At 33.8% G+C, this 16,968-nt stretch overlaps 1 protein-coding gene across 2 annotated transcripts; it reads left to right on the top strand.

Annotated features, from left to right (window-relative positions):
• The first annotated feature begins 10,814 nt into the window (after positions 1-10,814).
• On the top strand, positions 10,815-16,200 carry LOC129453830 (uncharacterized). Of its 2 annotated transcripts, XM_073861337.1 has the most exons (3): positions 10,815-11,298; positions 11,877-12,016; positions 13,845-16,200. In XM_073861337.1, exon 3 carries the CDS (start codon positions 13,852-13,854, stop codon positions 14,917-14,919), a length of 1,068 nt encoding a protein of 355 aa, XP_073717438.1. In that variant the 5' UTR covers positions 10,815-11,298; positions 11,877-12,016; positions 13,845-13,851; the 3' UTR covers positions 14,920-16,200. The 2 variants fall into 2 exon arrangements, with proteins under 2 accessions (XP_073717438.1, XP_055074187.2); XM_055218212.2 differs by lacking the exon at positions 10,815-11,298 and having other exon boundaries at positions 11,549-12,016.
• The last annotated feature ends 768 nt before the right edge of the window (positions 16,201-16,968 follow it).

The raw sequence follows: 16,968 nt of genomic DNA on the forward strand, positions 1-16,968 counted from the left end.
TGCGATTTTTATACGTGATTTTGTGTCTATTCTGTAATATATACTTTTTCAATACCGAAGGCATACTAGTGTATGTTATTGCAAAGCATCATACAGGTATACATCTTTATCAGTATGTGTGTTCGGGTTTGAACCCATGACCCTTGCACTGCTAACACAGGCTGCTACTATACTGAGCTTTAAAAAAATGTAAAAAGGCCAATATGCTTATTTTATACACTGACAAAAATATTCATTCAATTTACTAAATTTTTAAGGTGAGTGGCTGCAATAAATTTATTTAAGCTACATTTAAGTTTTTTTTTTTGTTTTTTTGTTTAAATGGAACTTAAATAAAATGATTGCAACCACTTAAAAAAATTTAGTAAACTGAATAAACAATTTTTTCAGAGTAGCTATTAACTTTTCATTCAATTTACTCGATTTTTGTAAGGTAAGTTGTTGCAATTGATTTATTTAAGCTACATTTAAACAAAAGTTTTTTATTTATTTATTTATTTTTCTAAAAAAAAAAATTGTTTAAATGTAACTTAAATAAAATGATTGCAATCACTTAAAAAATGTATTTAAATTAAAAAGTAAATGTAATAAATATTTTTTTCAGTGTAGCTATTAACTTCTCATTTAATTTACTCATTTTTTAAGGTAAGTTGTTGCAATCAATTTATTTAAGCTACATTTAAACAAACTTTTTTTAAAATGTAAATAAAATAAAATTATTGCAACCTTTTTAAAAAATTGAGTAAATTTAATAAATTTTTTTTTTTCAGTGTAGCTATTAACTTTTCATTCAGTTTACTAATTTTGTTATGTAAGTTGTTGCAATCAATTTATTTAAGCTACATTTAAACAAAAGTTTTAAAAAATGTTCACATTTTTTGTTTAAATGTAACGTCAAAACAAATGATTGCAACCACTTAAAAAATTGAGTAAATTGAATAAATCGTTTTATTCAGTGCTATTAACTTTTCATTCAATACTCATTTTTCTAAGGTAAGTTGTTGCAATCAATTTATTTAAGCTACATTTTAAAAAAAATATTTATTTATTTATTCAAATTTTTTGTTTAAATGCAAATTCAATAAAATGATTGCAACCACTTTAAAAGAATTAATAAATTGAATAAATATTTTTTCCAGTGTAGCTATTAGGTTTTCATTCAATTTACTCAATTTTTTAAAGTAAGTTGTTGCAATCAATTTATTTAAGCTACGTTTAAACAAAAGTTTTTTATTTTATTTTAATTAATTTATTTATTGTTAAAATGTAACTTCAATAAAATGTTTGCAACCACTTAAAAAAATGAATAAATTGAATAAATCATTTTTTCAGTGTAGCTATTAACTTTTCATTCAATTTACTCAATTTTTTAAGGTAAGTTGTTACAATCAATTTATTTAAGCTACATTTTTTATTTAATTATTTATTTTCAAATTTTTTGTTTAAATGTAACTTAAATAAAATGATTGCAACCACTTAAAAAAATTTAGTAAATTGAATTAATAATTTTTTTCAGTGTAGCTATTAACTTTGAATCGCTACTTGCCAGTATGTTACAGAAGGGAGAGGGACTTTCCATTTTTGAAGGCATCTGATTGGATAAAAATCTATGTAATGCAGGATGAGTCATAAGTATTTTCGGTCTGTTTCCTAAATGGGAAGGTGTGTACATTTTAAATGTAGGCTATATGTTTAGGTCTCCACAAGCATACAAATGCGCCCATAATCTAAAACTTTTTGATTTAAAGGGGTCGCTCAGATATGTTTCACTCGAGGGGCAACCTTTTTTAAACTCGATGCGCCTGAAAAGAACGAGCAGGTCGCTGCATGTCACGAACGCATCGCTTTCATTATGAGATACATACATTTGAAATAACGAACATCGAGCGCGCAAAAGACGCGATATGTGAACGGCCCCTTAAACTGCAATTCATCGACTGGCCGCTAGATGCTGGCTCCAAAAGCGAGTCAATCCCCATAGACCCTCATGTTAAAATGCCCAACTTAACAGCAAAAAATAATGTTTATAGCCTGGTACGTGATTTTGGTCTATAGCTAAATTTACCCTTCATGACAACTGTGAAGGTTGTGAATTGTTTTTGTAACTCATTCGTTTAACTTATATAAAGCCTTAAAGTTCTGCATAATTAAGGGCGTGGCCACTTGAGTGATAGGTGGATTGCCGCTCAGCTCCACCCACGTTCCACCTATTTTGCCATTTTCGGTTATCCGTAATGACACGCCACGCGTTGATGCATTTGCCAAGATGGCAAAAACCGGCTCCACCCACTTTTGGCTTCAAAATTGACCTACGGTTGACATCACTGACCTTGACATCACAAAGCCTATATAGTTGATTTATGGCTCCTCCCAGTATTACATTTTTACTATTTAAACATCTTTGTCTTTTCCAATTGTCGCCAAGTAAAGCATTATTATTTTTTAAGACTGCGGTCATTTATATCATGAAAAATGTTGTACAATAGAGCTGGTGCAGTATTTTGGTGAGGACCGTTATTTCTCTCTGTCTTTCTGACCCCAGACTGAGGTGTCCACTCGTGTTTGGGAGTGTGGATCAGTCCAGTCATCTCCTCTCCGGGAACCCGCGGGCTCCTGGTTCCTGTCGGCTGGACTCTCACGCAAGGCTGTCTGTCACGTACCCTCCCGACACAACCCAAATCAGAGAGCAGGAGTGATTGTGACTGTTTATTATCACCCTGCGGTTCATTTATAGGAATAGAAAGTGATGTTTCTACAGAGCCATTGCTTTCCCAGGCCTGGCATCGCTTCGCGACGTGTTAACGGTCTTACACTTCTATTTATAGGTTTGCTGCCCAATAAATGCACAGACCGCAAACCAGGTTCCCAGGCGCAGATTTACTTCAGTTCTGGACTGAATTGAACGATTGAATATGATTCTAAAATGTTTTTGGTGCATAACTATTCCTCATGTTTGTTTCGTATAAAGAGACAAGTCTTTAATGGTTTTAAATAAAAAACTTAACAAACAAAATAAATCATGGACCAAACATCTCCAGACAGTAGTGTTCTCGGCACAGGATGTTATTCTGAATCGAGTCTGTTGTAGATGTTTGTTTTGTTAAAAAGGTCTCGTGGGTAAATTGTTCTCCATTAGGAAACCCAACGGAGAAACTAAACACAACTGTTGCTAAAGATTAAGTCATCTTTGAATGCAACAGACGGTGATCTAATGTTTTGATTCAGAACCATTTGCGTAATTCTGCTAAAACTGTAAGCATGTTATTCGCTTGATGAAGCGTAGTCGTTTGGGTTTAGTTCAATTGAAAGTTTGCAGGTTTCAATCTCACAACAACCCCATGAACCTCATGCAGTGACTATACACTTGCATTTTATGATGATGTCATCATAAAAATGCAACAGTGAGTTGCATTAACGTTGGGTTGAAAAATAACGCTTCTTAACTCTTTCGTCGCCGCCAAACGAAGAAGAAACAGCAACTTGTGTATGATTTGAGAAGACCAGCAATGATGGAAGTAAATAAACATTGACTTTTGTTTGCAGTTTGAGTTAAATCACTCCTCAACTTGACCATTCTTTGTTGCAAATGGAAATACGCTGTTTTTTTTACCTGACGGGAGGGGTTCTGGTAGACCAATCACAGCGCTTCCAGTCCGCATAGAACTGACGCGCTGTTAAAATTTTTGTGAGGTGCACGTCAGGCTACGCACAGCCTACGGATAACCGTAGCTAGGGCGTAGAACTTACGCACGACTACAAATCTGGCTTTAGACCAAAATTATCAAATGTAAGTTTGTGCATTAAACAAGCAAAAAAATCTGCAAATGGGTAAGCAAAAAATCTTGAACATTTTTCTTAAACACTAAATTCAGGAAAAATTCTAGAAAAATTTGCTTACCCCATTTGCAGATTTTTTGGCTTGTTTTATGCACAAAATCACTTTTGATTTTTTTGTCTACAAACTAGACTTATTTTCTTTAGTTGTTTTGGTCATCAAGAAAAAGCATCTTAATTTAAGAATTTTTAGATATTTTTGCTGAAAAAAAAGACAAAAATACCAAGATTTTTTTTCTTGAAAATAATTTTTTGCATTGCATTTTTGGGCTTCAAATCAGAAGCACCATTTGCTACCATTATACATGGCAGAAATTATTTTCAAGAAAAAAATTGTCTTGTTTTCAGTAAAAATATCTAAAATAAGTCTAGTTTTAGACCAAAAATATCAAATGTAAGTTATTTTGTGCATAAAACAAGCAAAAAAATCTGCCAATGGGGTAAGCCATTTTTTCTTGAATTTTTCTTGAATTTAGTGTTGCTTACCCCATTGGCAGATTTTTTTTGCTTGTTTTATGCACAAAATTAAATTTTTATTTTTATTTTTGGTCTACTTATTTTCTTGGGTTGTTTTGCTCATCAAGAAAAAGCATCTTAATTTAAGAATTTTTACTGAAAACAAGACAAAAATCATTTTTTGGAACAGCTTGGAACAGACATACTCTGATTACGTTTGTCTGTAAAAAGATATTGATATACATCGAGGATGCCTTAAGGGTGAGTAAATCATGTGGTCATTTTCATTTTTGGTTGAACTATTCCTTTAAACAAAAAAATTATTTTGGGTGTACTGTCCCTTTAAGGTTCCCTATATTGGTGCCGTAGATTAGATCAGGCGTCATATCATCATTTAATATTGTAATAATTAAAGGAATCAACTTTATATCCACCGGCTCTCTGGTAAGGATTTGTCAGCTAATAAAATCTACTTGGCACACACAAACACACTACACATCTGTGCCAACCAGAAGATCCCAGGAGCTGAAAATAGGTTTCAGTCGATGAACGTCTCCATGCACGCGCATAATCTCCGCCATCAAAGTGAGACCGCTGCCCGGGGACACAGAAGTAGAGAGAGATGTGAGGTGTTCGGTGGACGATCAATATGAGAATTTTAGGTGTGTGAAGGGTGGAGAGAAAGTCTCTCTCTCTCTCTCTCTCTCTCTCTCTCTCTCTCTCTCTCTCTCTCTCTCTCTCTCTCTCTCTCTCTCTCTCTCTCTCTCGTTGATGGCTTGTCTAGTACTGTATGGTACATTATTGCCTCACTCCCGCAGCAGGGGGCAACAGCAGGGGCGAATGGGTGTGATTGTGTGTAAGCAGGGCAGATCTCAAGGGCGAGCCGGGACATTCTGCGCAAAATTTGCTTTTAAAACGTTTGGGGAAATTATTTACTTTATTAACGACAATTAACGTTTAAGTTACTCTTTTATATATTTAAAGGTCATCATGTGACCTCTGAATGTAGCCTACATTGACTTCTAAGGGCTCTCCTGAGATTATGTTGTGTCGTACATCAAGTGAGCATTGGCTTCCAGATCGTCCGCGTGCCACAACGCCTTCAGTTCGGATCACAGTCCGCCACGTTTCACAGGACTCTATCAAATATTCATACAGTTTATATCCCATAAGACCATCTGTGCCCTCTCCACTGACCTGAGACCAGTTTTACTTCATATCTTAGAAGATTCGGTTTTTGCTCTAGGCTGGTTCCAGATCAATGTGAACATACATAAACAACATTTCCTCGCGTCGACATTTATTTTCCTGACTCTCTATAGGCTACGTGGTGGAGGACCTTTTGTGGTTCCCTGTGTGACCCAACCGGACTTTTGGCAGCTATTTTAATTCTGTGGTATCCGTTTCGACTTCTCTGTGGGTTCTTCGTTATGTTTAACTGGATTGTTGGTTCTTTTAGTTTAGCAGTAATGACTGTGTTTAGATATCCAAGAATAAATTATATATAAATGATTTCCCTTTTTAACAAATTCCAATGCCATTGTGATCGCGTATATTATGCATCTTCCCTATTTTTACCGTTTGATAATGTGACCCTGTCTGTGAAAACCCAGCTAAAGTCATTTTTTTGTGAACGGTGAAAATATTTAAAATCTTACATTAATGTAAAATACAACTTTGATGCTCCTACACTGTAAAAATGTTGCTGTAATTATGCAGCTGGTGGGCAGTAACTTACTGTAGAAGATAAAGACTAAAAATATTTCATTTAACTTTAAACAAACTGTTGCCAGTAATTAACATCTATGTACAATCTACAGTAAGTTACTGGCAGCTAGTTTGCCAGTAATACACAGTTCTACAAAAAAAAATTTTTACAGTCTCATTATTACGTTAGTCACGTGAAACTTTCATGCGCGCACGTGAAACGTTTGCACGTGGTAGTTTCACGTGGGCAGTGTTGGGTAAGTTACTCAAAAATAAGTAATTAATTACTAGTTACTAATTACATTTTCAATCATGTTATTAGATTACTTTTGAAATTACTCTCTCCAAAAAGTATTTAATTACTTATTACTAATTACTTTCTAAATCATATTTAGTACATGATACAAGGATATAGGCTTGAAATGGCTCGAAGAAATAATATGTTAAAGTACATAAATTATTCTGGTCCCACTTTAGGGTCCAGTTCTCTCTATTAACTAACTATTAACTACTTTTGCCTCAATATACTCCAACTGCTTATTAATACTAAAGAAGTTGTTAATTTTAAGTATTGGTAGAAATGGGGAGGGTTAAGGAAATAAGATTTTGCAGAATCAAGCATTAATATGTGCTATTATGTATTAATAAACAGCCAGCATCTCATTAATATTAATGCTAATAATTAACCAGTTAATAGTGAGAATTGTAAACTTAAACCATGTTAAATCCACTATTGTATTATAGTACATAATTGTTTTAGAGTCCATACACAGTATTTAGTTACATCAGAAGTAACTGTAATTAGATTACAAGAAAATAAGAGTAATCCCTTACTTTACTTTTCAAGGGAAAAGTAATTAAATTACAGTAATTACTTAGTAACTAGTTACACCCAACACTGCACGTGGGCCTGCCATAGTTTCACGTGCACATGCGAAAGTTTCACGTGAGCACGCGATCGTTTCACGTGCGCATGCGAAACTAAACTTTATTTAATTTTTGCTCCATGTCCCATTAGGGCAGTGGTTCTCAAACTGGGGTGGGGGGCCCCAGTTTTAAGACATTTTTATAAAATACGTTAATTTATCATGAATTCTGTGAAGTTAAACCTAAAAAAAATAAGGCGGCACTACTTTGTATAAATTAATGTTTTGTTTAATTAAAATGTGAAGTTTTAGAACTGTTTTTTGTCTAAAATTTTCTTTGGGGGGGCCGCGAAGGAATGCACCGTACACAAAGGGGGCCGCACGCTGAAAAAGTTTGAGAACCACTGCCTTAGGGGCTCGGTAATATATGAAGGCAAAAAACTAAATATATTTCAAATTCAAAAAGGTTAACTTTCTACAAAATGTATTTGAGAATGGGTTGATATTTTTGGCCCGAAAAATTTGTTTTTTTAACACGCCGCTCTTGTTTGTTTTGTAGTAGATTTGATTTGCTCTCTGTTTATTTTCATAACGGAGTGACCTCGATTTAGCAGACAAGTGAAGCATCATTATTTCTGGAGTGCCGGAAGGAAACAAACAAGGGAAGAAATGCAATGGACTCGCTCATATTTTGATAGAGCTAGAGAGGATGTTAACACTCGACTGCATGGATTTATCAGCTGTGTGTCTTTAACGTAAGCAAACATTGTTCTCTATAGAGATATTGGTGAAGATTTCATTCACTGGAAGATATTAATGATTTTAACAACTTGCTGCAAAGTTATTATGATAATAGATCATGGTTTGCGAACCCCTGGTGGTTCGTGAGGGAATTGCAGGGGGGGCGTGAGTTAAAGACATTCTTAAGATGTCAAATAAATCTTTGGTGTCCCCAGAGTACATTTTTTTGTTCATACAATCTTTTTAGTATTATATATTTTTGTTTTCAGGATAAAATTGTGCGCCAGTGCCAGAAAGCAGACCACTTAGGGACGGATCCGGCCCGCGGATCCAATAAAATAATTTTTCCACTATTTCATTATAAATAATATCTTTTGAGCATACAAAGCTTTTATGTTAACTGCTCAAATACTTGTGTCAAGATCCATTAGTCCATGTTTCAGCGTTGTGTACATCCACTTATTCAAAATGAGCTTGATTCCTTTCTTAGTCATCTGTGCTGGATTCCCCGGGGGAAACTTTCTCCAAAAAAACAGGAAAGTTGTAGAAGGGTTCAAAGAGGAGCTTAGCTTCTTCAACCCATCCAGTAGTGTACAGTTCCCATGAAGAAAGGCCCCTGTATTGGGCCCCGAAAATCTCCTTGCACATACGTAAGAGTTTAATTCCTAAGCAACTATTTAGTCGTGATTAATGTCTCTTTCCCTCATCCTCTGATCTTACTTTTTTGGCTAGGAGGTTCCTTTAGGTTACTTTATCGTCCCGTCTACGGCCAAGTTTATGTGGGAGACAAACAATAAAGCAAAAGCACCAAAATTCCAACAATTGGCGCCGAAATTTCCAGTAAAGATGACAAACATATCAGGTCGCAAAGGCGTTGGAAAAATAGCTGCGGAGAACCAAGCAACTGGCACCAGTCAGAGATCTGTGCCCGCTAATTTCCTTATTGTAAATGATCAAGACAACTGCATTAGAAAAAAACATTTCTGCTGTTGATTTTTCAATAAATGTGCGGCTATGACGTCTCTCTGATGTTTCTCTGTGTTTGAATTGATCAAAGACGCTGAGGCAAAGACTCCCTGAAACAGTAAGCCCAACTGAAGCCCTAGAGAAACTTTAACATTGCTTGCAGATGTGAGCCAGTATGAAATTTTGTTATATCACTGATGCTACCGTCACAACATGCTTACAGTAAAGTGTTAACTCAGTATAATGCGAATCAAATGACAGCTACACTCGAATAAAAGATACAAGGTTGACACTGGGACAGTATCTTTTACAAAGGTCCTAATATGTATCACATAGGTGCCGATACAGCATACCTTCGAGATACCAATATGCACCTTTTAGGTACAAAAGTGTACTTTTTCAAACCCAGTGACACCCTTTGTACCTTTTTGCACCTTTTTTCGAGAGGGGGTTCCTCGTGCACTCTCCGAAAAAACTGTAGGGGTTCAATCTTCAGCTTGCTGGCAGGACCTGCCACCTTGTATCTTTCCAATGTGTTTGTTTAAATGTTGATCTCTGCCGACCTCTGCTGGTCAGAGTATGAACTGCACTGCCAAAATGCAAAAATCTGCTAATGCAAGATCTGTTGTGTGAAAAAAGGTGAATTTGACACGTGCGATGGTCTACATAAAGCTATTGTAGAGTACTTTAGTATTTACTATAGTAAACCTTTGTTAAATGCAGTACATTACGGTAACAACTATACTTATTTTGTTAATATTTTGTTTAGTATTCACTTAAAGTTAATATTCTGTAGTATTAACTTTGAAGAACTGTAGTAAACACTATAGTATACTGTACTTTACTATTTACTACAGTATGGTAAAAATCAAAATCACTGCAGTATCTAGGAATTTTACTATGGTAAATAGAAAAGTATGCTATAATGCAGTATGTTTATCTGGTCAGGATGTGTTTCCTTTGATATGAAGAAGGTGGTTTTTGGGTCAGTAACAAAAAGGATTTGGCAAGATGAGAAATATATATAAAAAACTTGTTTTAAAAGCACGCATCAGGTTTATTTCAATGCACATAGTGTATTTATGTTGATTTTAAGCAATAAAAAATACATTTGCACCATGAAAGTTAGACTATATATGGACGTGAATATATCAAATGGTGTAACCGCCAAATGCGCCAAAGAAGGAAAAATATTAAATATTTTATCCACCTAGATGGTATTTAAACGACATAATAATTAAAAAATGTAAATATCACATTTTATTATGTAATATTTGTCCGGACATATGCTGAAAACAGCTCTTTTAAATATTCTTTTAAAATGAAAGAAAACCAGAAATTTTAGACTTGGACCTCAAAAAATCATATTATACACTAAACTAGATGATTATATTTAATTCCACATTTTTTAATGAACACATTTATATTTTCATTAAACAAAATATGAGTTACACCATTTGACACAGACCGGTTACACCACATGACATTTTTGCAATTATTTCCCAAATATTCTTTCAAATTGAAATAAAACCAGAAATTTTAAACTTGGACCTCAAAAAATCATATAATTATACATTAAACTAGAGTATTATATTTTATTCCACATTTTTATTTATATGTATATTTATATTTTCATTTAAAAAAAAAATTAGTTACACCATTTGACACAGACCGGTTACACCACATGACATTTTTGCAATTATTCCCCAAATATTCTTTCAAATTGAAATAAAACCAGAAATTTTATACTTGGACCTCAAAAAATCATATTATCATACACTAAACTAGATGATTATATTTTATTCCACATTTTTTATGAATACATTTATATTTTCATTTAAAAAAATATTAGATACACCATTTGACACAGACACAGACCGGTTACACCACATGACCTTTTTGCAATTATCCCCGAAATATTCTTTCAAATTAAAATAAAACCAGAAATTTTAGACTTGGACCTCAAAAAATCATATTATTATACATTAAACTAGATGATTATATTTTATTCCACATTTTTTATGAATATATTTTCATTTTAAAAAATATTAGTTACACCAATTGACACAAACCGGTTACACCACATTGACATTTTTGCAATTATCCCCCAAATATTCTTTCAAATTGAAATAAAACCATAAATGTTATACTCGGACCTCAAAAAAGAGAATGTATGGAAGTAATCTGCCATTTTTATTTTGAAATTTTAACCCTTTTACATTTAATTAAACCATAAGGACAAAAAATAATTTATGTCACGTCATTGACACAATGTGTGGTTGGTATTCCAGAAACCATCATGTGATCAAGTGAATCCAGGCCAGGGATTACAATCTTGACTCTTTACACTATCTCTTACATACACATCACCCTACTACACTTATACTCATATAAGCGTGTAATAATCCAGACAGACAGACACAAATCACTTGGGCACCATTCACTTTATATTAGAGATGATAAATACTGTCATAGGAATTCTGCACTTCTTCACCTGTAAGTATCTATCTATCTACCTAAAGTATCTATCATACAACGTAAGATATTTGTATTTTTTTATAATCTTAAAGAACAACCAATGCATGCATCTGAAACTTTATGTATAGGTCAAAGCTGTATTTTATTTCAGAGATCCTGAATGAAACCCAACCGGTCGATAGCTGATAGCTGTAAAGTTATATGATCTGGGGGACTCGGGTGATCTAACAAAATGAGGAAAGCAAATTAGGTCAGTTCAACCCATGATTGAACGTAAAACCTGAATAAATAATAACTATTTAAACACATCTTTTGTCCTTTATTCATTTACCGAAATAAGGATCATGTCATGGGAGAACATTTTTCTCTAGAAATCCACAGACCAATCCGAGTCCACGAACTATTACAATGATCTGATATTGCACTGTAACAATGTTACATGCGGAGTAAGAATCCTCAACATGATTTTCCTTTATTCCTCCTGTAATATCTCAAGCGTACAAGGATAAGCTGGTTTTAACCTTTCCTCTTTGTCTTAATCTGTCATATGCATGTATACAGGGTGGACGTAATGATCACAGTGATGTATGCATGCAGAAACTGACCATTTTTAACAATCCTGAGAAAGATTGTGAGATTATTCATGTTTACTTTCTAAACCTGAGATGTCCAAAACCTTTTTTTGTGACTCGTCAAATGTAAAGTTTTTAAGTGTGCTCTTCTGGACAGATTTGGATCAAACTGATCTAAAGCCACCAACCCACCTCCGCATGTCGCTGTGAAATATTTATCGCTTTCCTCTTTGTCTTTTGTCCTCTATGCCAACAGCTGCCTCTTTATAATAGATCTTCCCTCCTGCTTTATACACATAAACACAGTGTCATGTCAACACAGAGATACATTCACCACCTGTGGCAGCTCTGCAAACGACAGACAGAAACACAGCAGACCTGCTCGCATTAACACAGGTAAGAGCCACGTTTTGACTATATCTGGATTTTTTTAGCATATTTCCATATTATTTTTATACATTATTATTACTAGATCTCTGTTTGTTTTGCAATGTATTTGTAAAGCTGCTTTGCAACCATGCAAAATTGTAAAAAGCGTTATAGAAATAAATTTAAAAGATAGGACGGCTTTATATACACTCAGTATTGATAATGAACCATGTCAAGACAAGTCACATTCATTTATACAGCACTTTATTACAATGTTGCATTGCTTCAAAGCAGCTTTACTTGAAAAATAAAGAATACAAATAGAGAAAAATGGTGGAAAATTAAACGCATTGTGTAGGCAAACATTGTTGTCCTCATAGATTATAATCTAATAATATGTTATTATTATATGCACATTAAACTAGACATGTCTTTCCATCCTACATGGAAATGACCCTTAAAAGAAGTAATATTGCAAGTAATATATAATATAAAAGTAATATAGCAAATATTGATTAAGAACATTTTTATTTGTCTGTCAAAATATTAATTGTGATTAATCGCATACAAAATAAAAGTGATTTTTTTGCATAATATATGAGTGTGTGCTGTATAAATACACACACATTCATGTATGTATTTAAGAATCATTTACATGTGTATATATATTTATTTATTTATATTTTTATTATTTTATTATATTTAATATTCTATACTATATATACATGAAAAAAATTGATATATAAATACAAAAATTCTGAAATGAATATATGTATGTGTTTGTGGTTAATGTCAAAAATAAAGGTACGAAGCTGTCACTGTGGCAGTATCCTTTAAAAAAGGTCCTAATATGTACCATTTAGGTACAAATATGTATCTTTGAACTGCCAATATGTACCTTTGAAGTACTGATATGCACTTTTTGGGGACAAATGTGTACCTTTTTGAAAGGGTACTGTCCCAGTGACAACTTTTGTATCTTTATTTCTGATACTCTATACATAATAATTACACACAGTACGCACAGATATATTATGCACAAAATCACTTTTATTTTGTATGCAATTATATTATAATATAATATAATATAATAATAACAAAATCTAAATATATATTATATATATATATATATATATATATATATATATATATATATATATATATATATATATATATATATATATATATATATATATATATATATATATATATATATATATATATATATATATATATATATATATATATATATATATATATATATATATATATATATATGTATTTAAGAAACATTTACATTTTTTTTAATTTCTCAGAAATATTTACATAATAACATAATAATAAACATGTTTTGACAAAAATGTTAAAAACGGAGTTATCTCGTTTTTATTTTGAATGCGATTAAACTATGTGATTAATCACGACTTATTTATTATAACATGTAAAAATTGCCGCTTTGTAGGTGTGAGCAAAAATGTGCCATTTTGGGTGTGTACTTTAACATGCAAATGCCAGTGCTGCGGTTGGATAGTCCAGATTAAGGAGCGGTATTATCCCCTTCTGACATCACAAGGGGAGCCCAATTTTAATGACCTACTTTTTCACATGCTTGCAGAGAATGGTTTGTTTAATTTAACCAAAACTAAGTTACTGGGTTGTTATTTTTTACATTTTCTAGGTTGATAGAAGCACTGGGGACCCAATTTTAGCACTTAAACAAAAAAGTCAGATTTTCATAATGTGTCCCTTTTAAACTTTCTTGCCTAGTGAGTTGCTATAAATTATAAAAGTAAAGTTGAATTTACTTAAGCAAAAAAAGTCACATTGAATTAATATTTATTTCATTTTCCCGAAGCTCCAGAATGCATCTGCTGTTGGTTCTTCCCTTTGTTCTTGAAGTCCAGTCGAGGTCCACCAGCCACAACTTTACATCCGACTGCCTCTATCATGTGGAGATCAAAGCCGCCAACTGCACCAGCAGCAATTTCACGCACCTGCCCGTCTCTGTTCCACCCTCTACCGAACAACTTGACTTGTCCTTCAACCACCTAAGTGCCATCCGACCCCGAGCTTTCCAGACCACACGAAGACTTCGCGTCCTTCTTCTGAACGGCAACTCCATTAGCGCACTGGCCGATGGGGCCTTCCTCTTCCTAGAAAATCTGCAGAGACTGGACCTGAGCAGAAACCGAATCTCATCGCTGAGCGGAGGTTTCTCGTTGGGACTCGGGTCCCTTCGAGAGCTGTCGCTGGCCGAAAACAAGTTAAGCGTTATGGAAAGCGATTGCTTCGTCCACTTGGACTCATTACACAAACTCAACCTGAGCCATAACGCCATCAAAACCATCAAGATGAGAGCGTTCGGCTCCACGAGTACCCTACGCCAGATACAACTGGACTGGAACAACATCACGGTTCTCAACAACGGGATCTTCTCCATGCTTCGCAACCTCGAAGTTTTAAATTTACGACACAACCAGATCCACGCGCTGGACGTTGGGGTTCTTTCACCCTTGACCAGTCTTGCCTTACTGGATCTCACCAACAATAACCTCTCGTCCATTCAGTTCAAGACCTTCTTGAGTCTCAATACGTACAGCACCCACATAATGCTTCAAGGAAACCCGTGGAAGTGCGACTGTGATCTTCAGAGAGTGTTTCGAAAGCTTTGTAACGTCAAGAGGTTGTTCCTAGACGACTACGACAGCCTCAACTGCTCCAATTTGGATGAGATACACGGTTACTCCATGGGTTTCGATACTGAGCTGTGTGTCGCTGAAATGGTGACCGTCCTTGTCATCACCATCACCGTGTTTATCACGGTTGTGGCGGCCATCGTGATGGCAGAGAAAAAGAGGAAGAAAAAGATCAAGGAAAAACATTGGACAGAGGTTAGAGAGGCCTCCAAGGCTGATCGATCGTATTACTAAATTAATATGACTGTCACATACAATGAAGTGACTATTGAACATTGCCCTCGTTAGGTGTTTGTGAAATTTATGAAAGAAAACATGCACTATACATTTGATGATGTTTCCATTTATTAATTGATTTGTTTGTATTTTCTATATGTATAACTGTACTGATTGATTGGTTATGAGATTTTAAATCATAACCTTTCATGTTATTTGTGTTTGCCTTACCGAGGAACATCCCTGAATTGATCTCATAATTAATTTTAATTTGAACATGTGGGGGATTCTCACGAAATCCAGATTTAGAAGGTGTCCAGCATCAGATTTTTTTAAAAAAAAAACCTTGAAGCCATTTATTTATTTATTTTTGCACATAGGCCTATAAGATTAAGGTCTGAACTTACTATAATCATTATTTTTAGAGGATTTAAACATATTTCCTATAGAATTATTACATTTTTTAGATTATCATTATAAAAAATTATCATTACCGCAACATGATATTACATGAAATATATGCATGTACAAACTCATGTTTCGGTAATGAGAACTAAAAAGTTGTCTAGGTACTATGACAAACAAAATTTCAACTTTTATCTGGAGAGAAAAAATAAGAACTGTTTACCTGGTAGCCATCTTGAGTGTCACAGTCAATTATGTCCCTTCCAACTATTTTTTAAAAAACTGTTAGTTCCTTGAGGGCTTAAACAATGATTGAAAATTGTTGCGGAGGATGAGAAAATTGGACACATTTATATTCCTTGTTATTGCCTCTAAATTTACCAATAATTACCAAATACCACATGTTTCTTTACTGTAAATGTTTATAGTATAACATGCACTGAAGCTTTTTATTTTTTAGATTTTTTAATTATAAATATTTCCAAGAACCCAAATCCAGTCATGGACACGTTGCGGTAATGAAAATGTTCCCCTTAAATGTGGAAAAAACAACAAAATTAGTTTGTATGATGTCATTTGAAATCATGTGCAAAATAGTACATAAAGAGATGTTTGTAACTGTATGCTTCTTATTTTTATACTCTTACTTTGCATTTACTTTTTTATCGAAATGTTTCACCTCATAAGTAATTTCACGAGAATCACCCATCTACCCAACTGTGCTGGTGCAGATACAACACAGTCCGGCAGGTGGCAGCAGCTGTATAGACTTCCTGTAAATAAAGTTTCCTAATTTATTTGCATATTACATTGCATGTCTAGTTTACGTAATAAATTTAGTAATATACAGCAATTAATAAGCGATTATCTAATATAACCAATGATTTTACAACAAAAGTACATTCAATTTTTAATGAACTTGCTTTACAATAACCCATGAAAAATGCTTTAGTATAGCCTACTTTGCTAGTAAAATGTAGTTGAAAACATAGATGTTACTATAATGTTTTCAAATCTTACTATAGTAATTTTTTTCTTTTTTTACTATAGTAAATATAGTATATAGGCCTACTTCCGTATTTACTATAGTTAGGCCTTATTTAAATAACTACTACAGAATACGTAATAAAATGTAGCAATTACTATTTTACAGTACACTACAATTTACTATAGTAAAACGTGAAAGTTAAATACTACATACGAGAGAGAGAGAGATAAAAAGAGAGCGAAAGAGAAAATATAATGTTAAAATATATAAAATAAGGTTAAAAATTAAGACAATAGAAAATATGGGTAAAAGAACTAATAAATGATTAGGATAATTTGTAAATAAAAAAGCAGCTGTATGGAAGTGACTTTAGTTCGACTTCATGTTGCGCTTCGCATACCGATCAGTATATGACATCAAAGTACCGCGAGAGCGATTGGAAAGCTGTGCTGTGTAATCGCTATCGCGGTACTTCGATGATGTACAGTACAGACGGCGCATAGAAGTGACGAAATACTCAGATTGAAAACACACTCTTGTTCAGTTAGCTTAACCGACAGACAATAAAACTAAACGTTATTCCTTAATGTAGGATCAGTTGAAGTAGATCCTCTTGGTATTTAATAAAGCATGTATGTCGGATGTGCTGTTCTGGCTTTGGTCCGGGGCGCGAG

Source organism: Misgurnus anguillicaudatus, chromosome 23 (genome assembly GCF_027580225.2).
Source record: "Misgurnus anguillicaudatus chromosome 23, ASM2758022v2, whole genome shotgun sequence".
Classification (NCBI taxonomy): domain Eukaryota; kingdom Metazoa; phylum Chordata; class Actinopteri; order Cypriniformes; family Cobitidae; genus Misgurnus; species Misgurnus anguillicaudatus.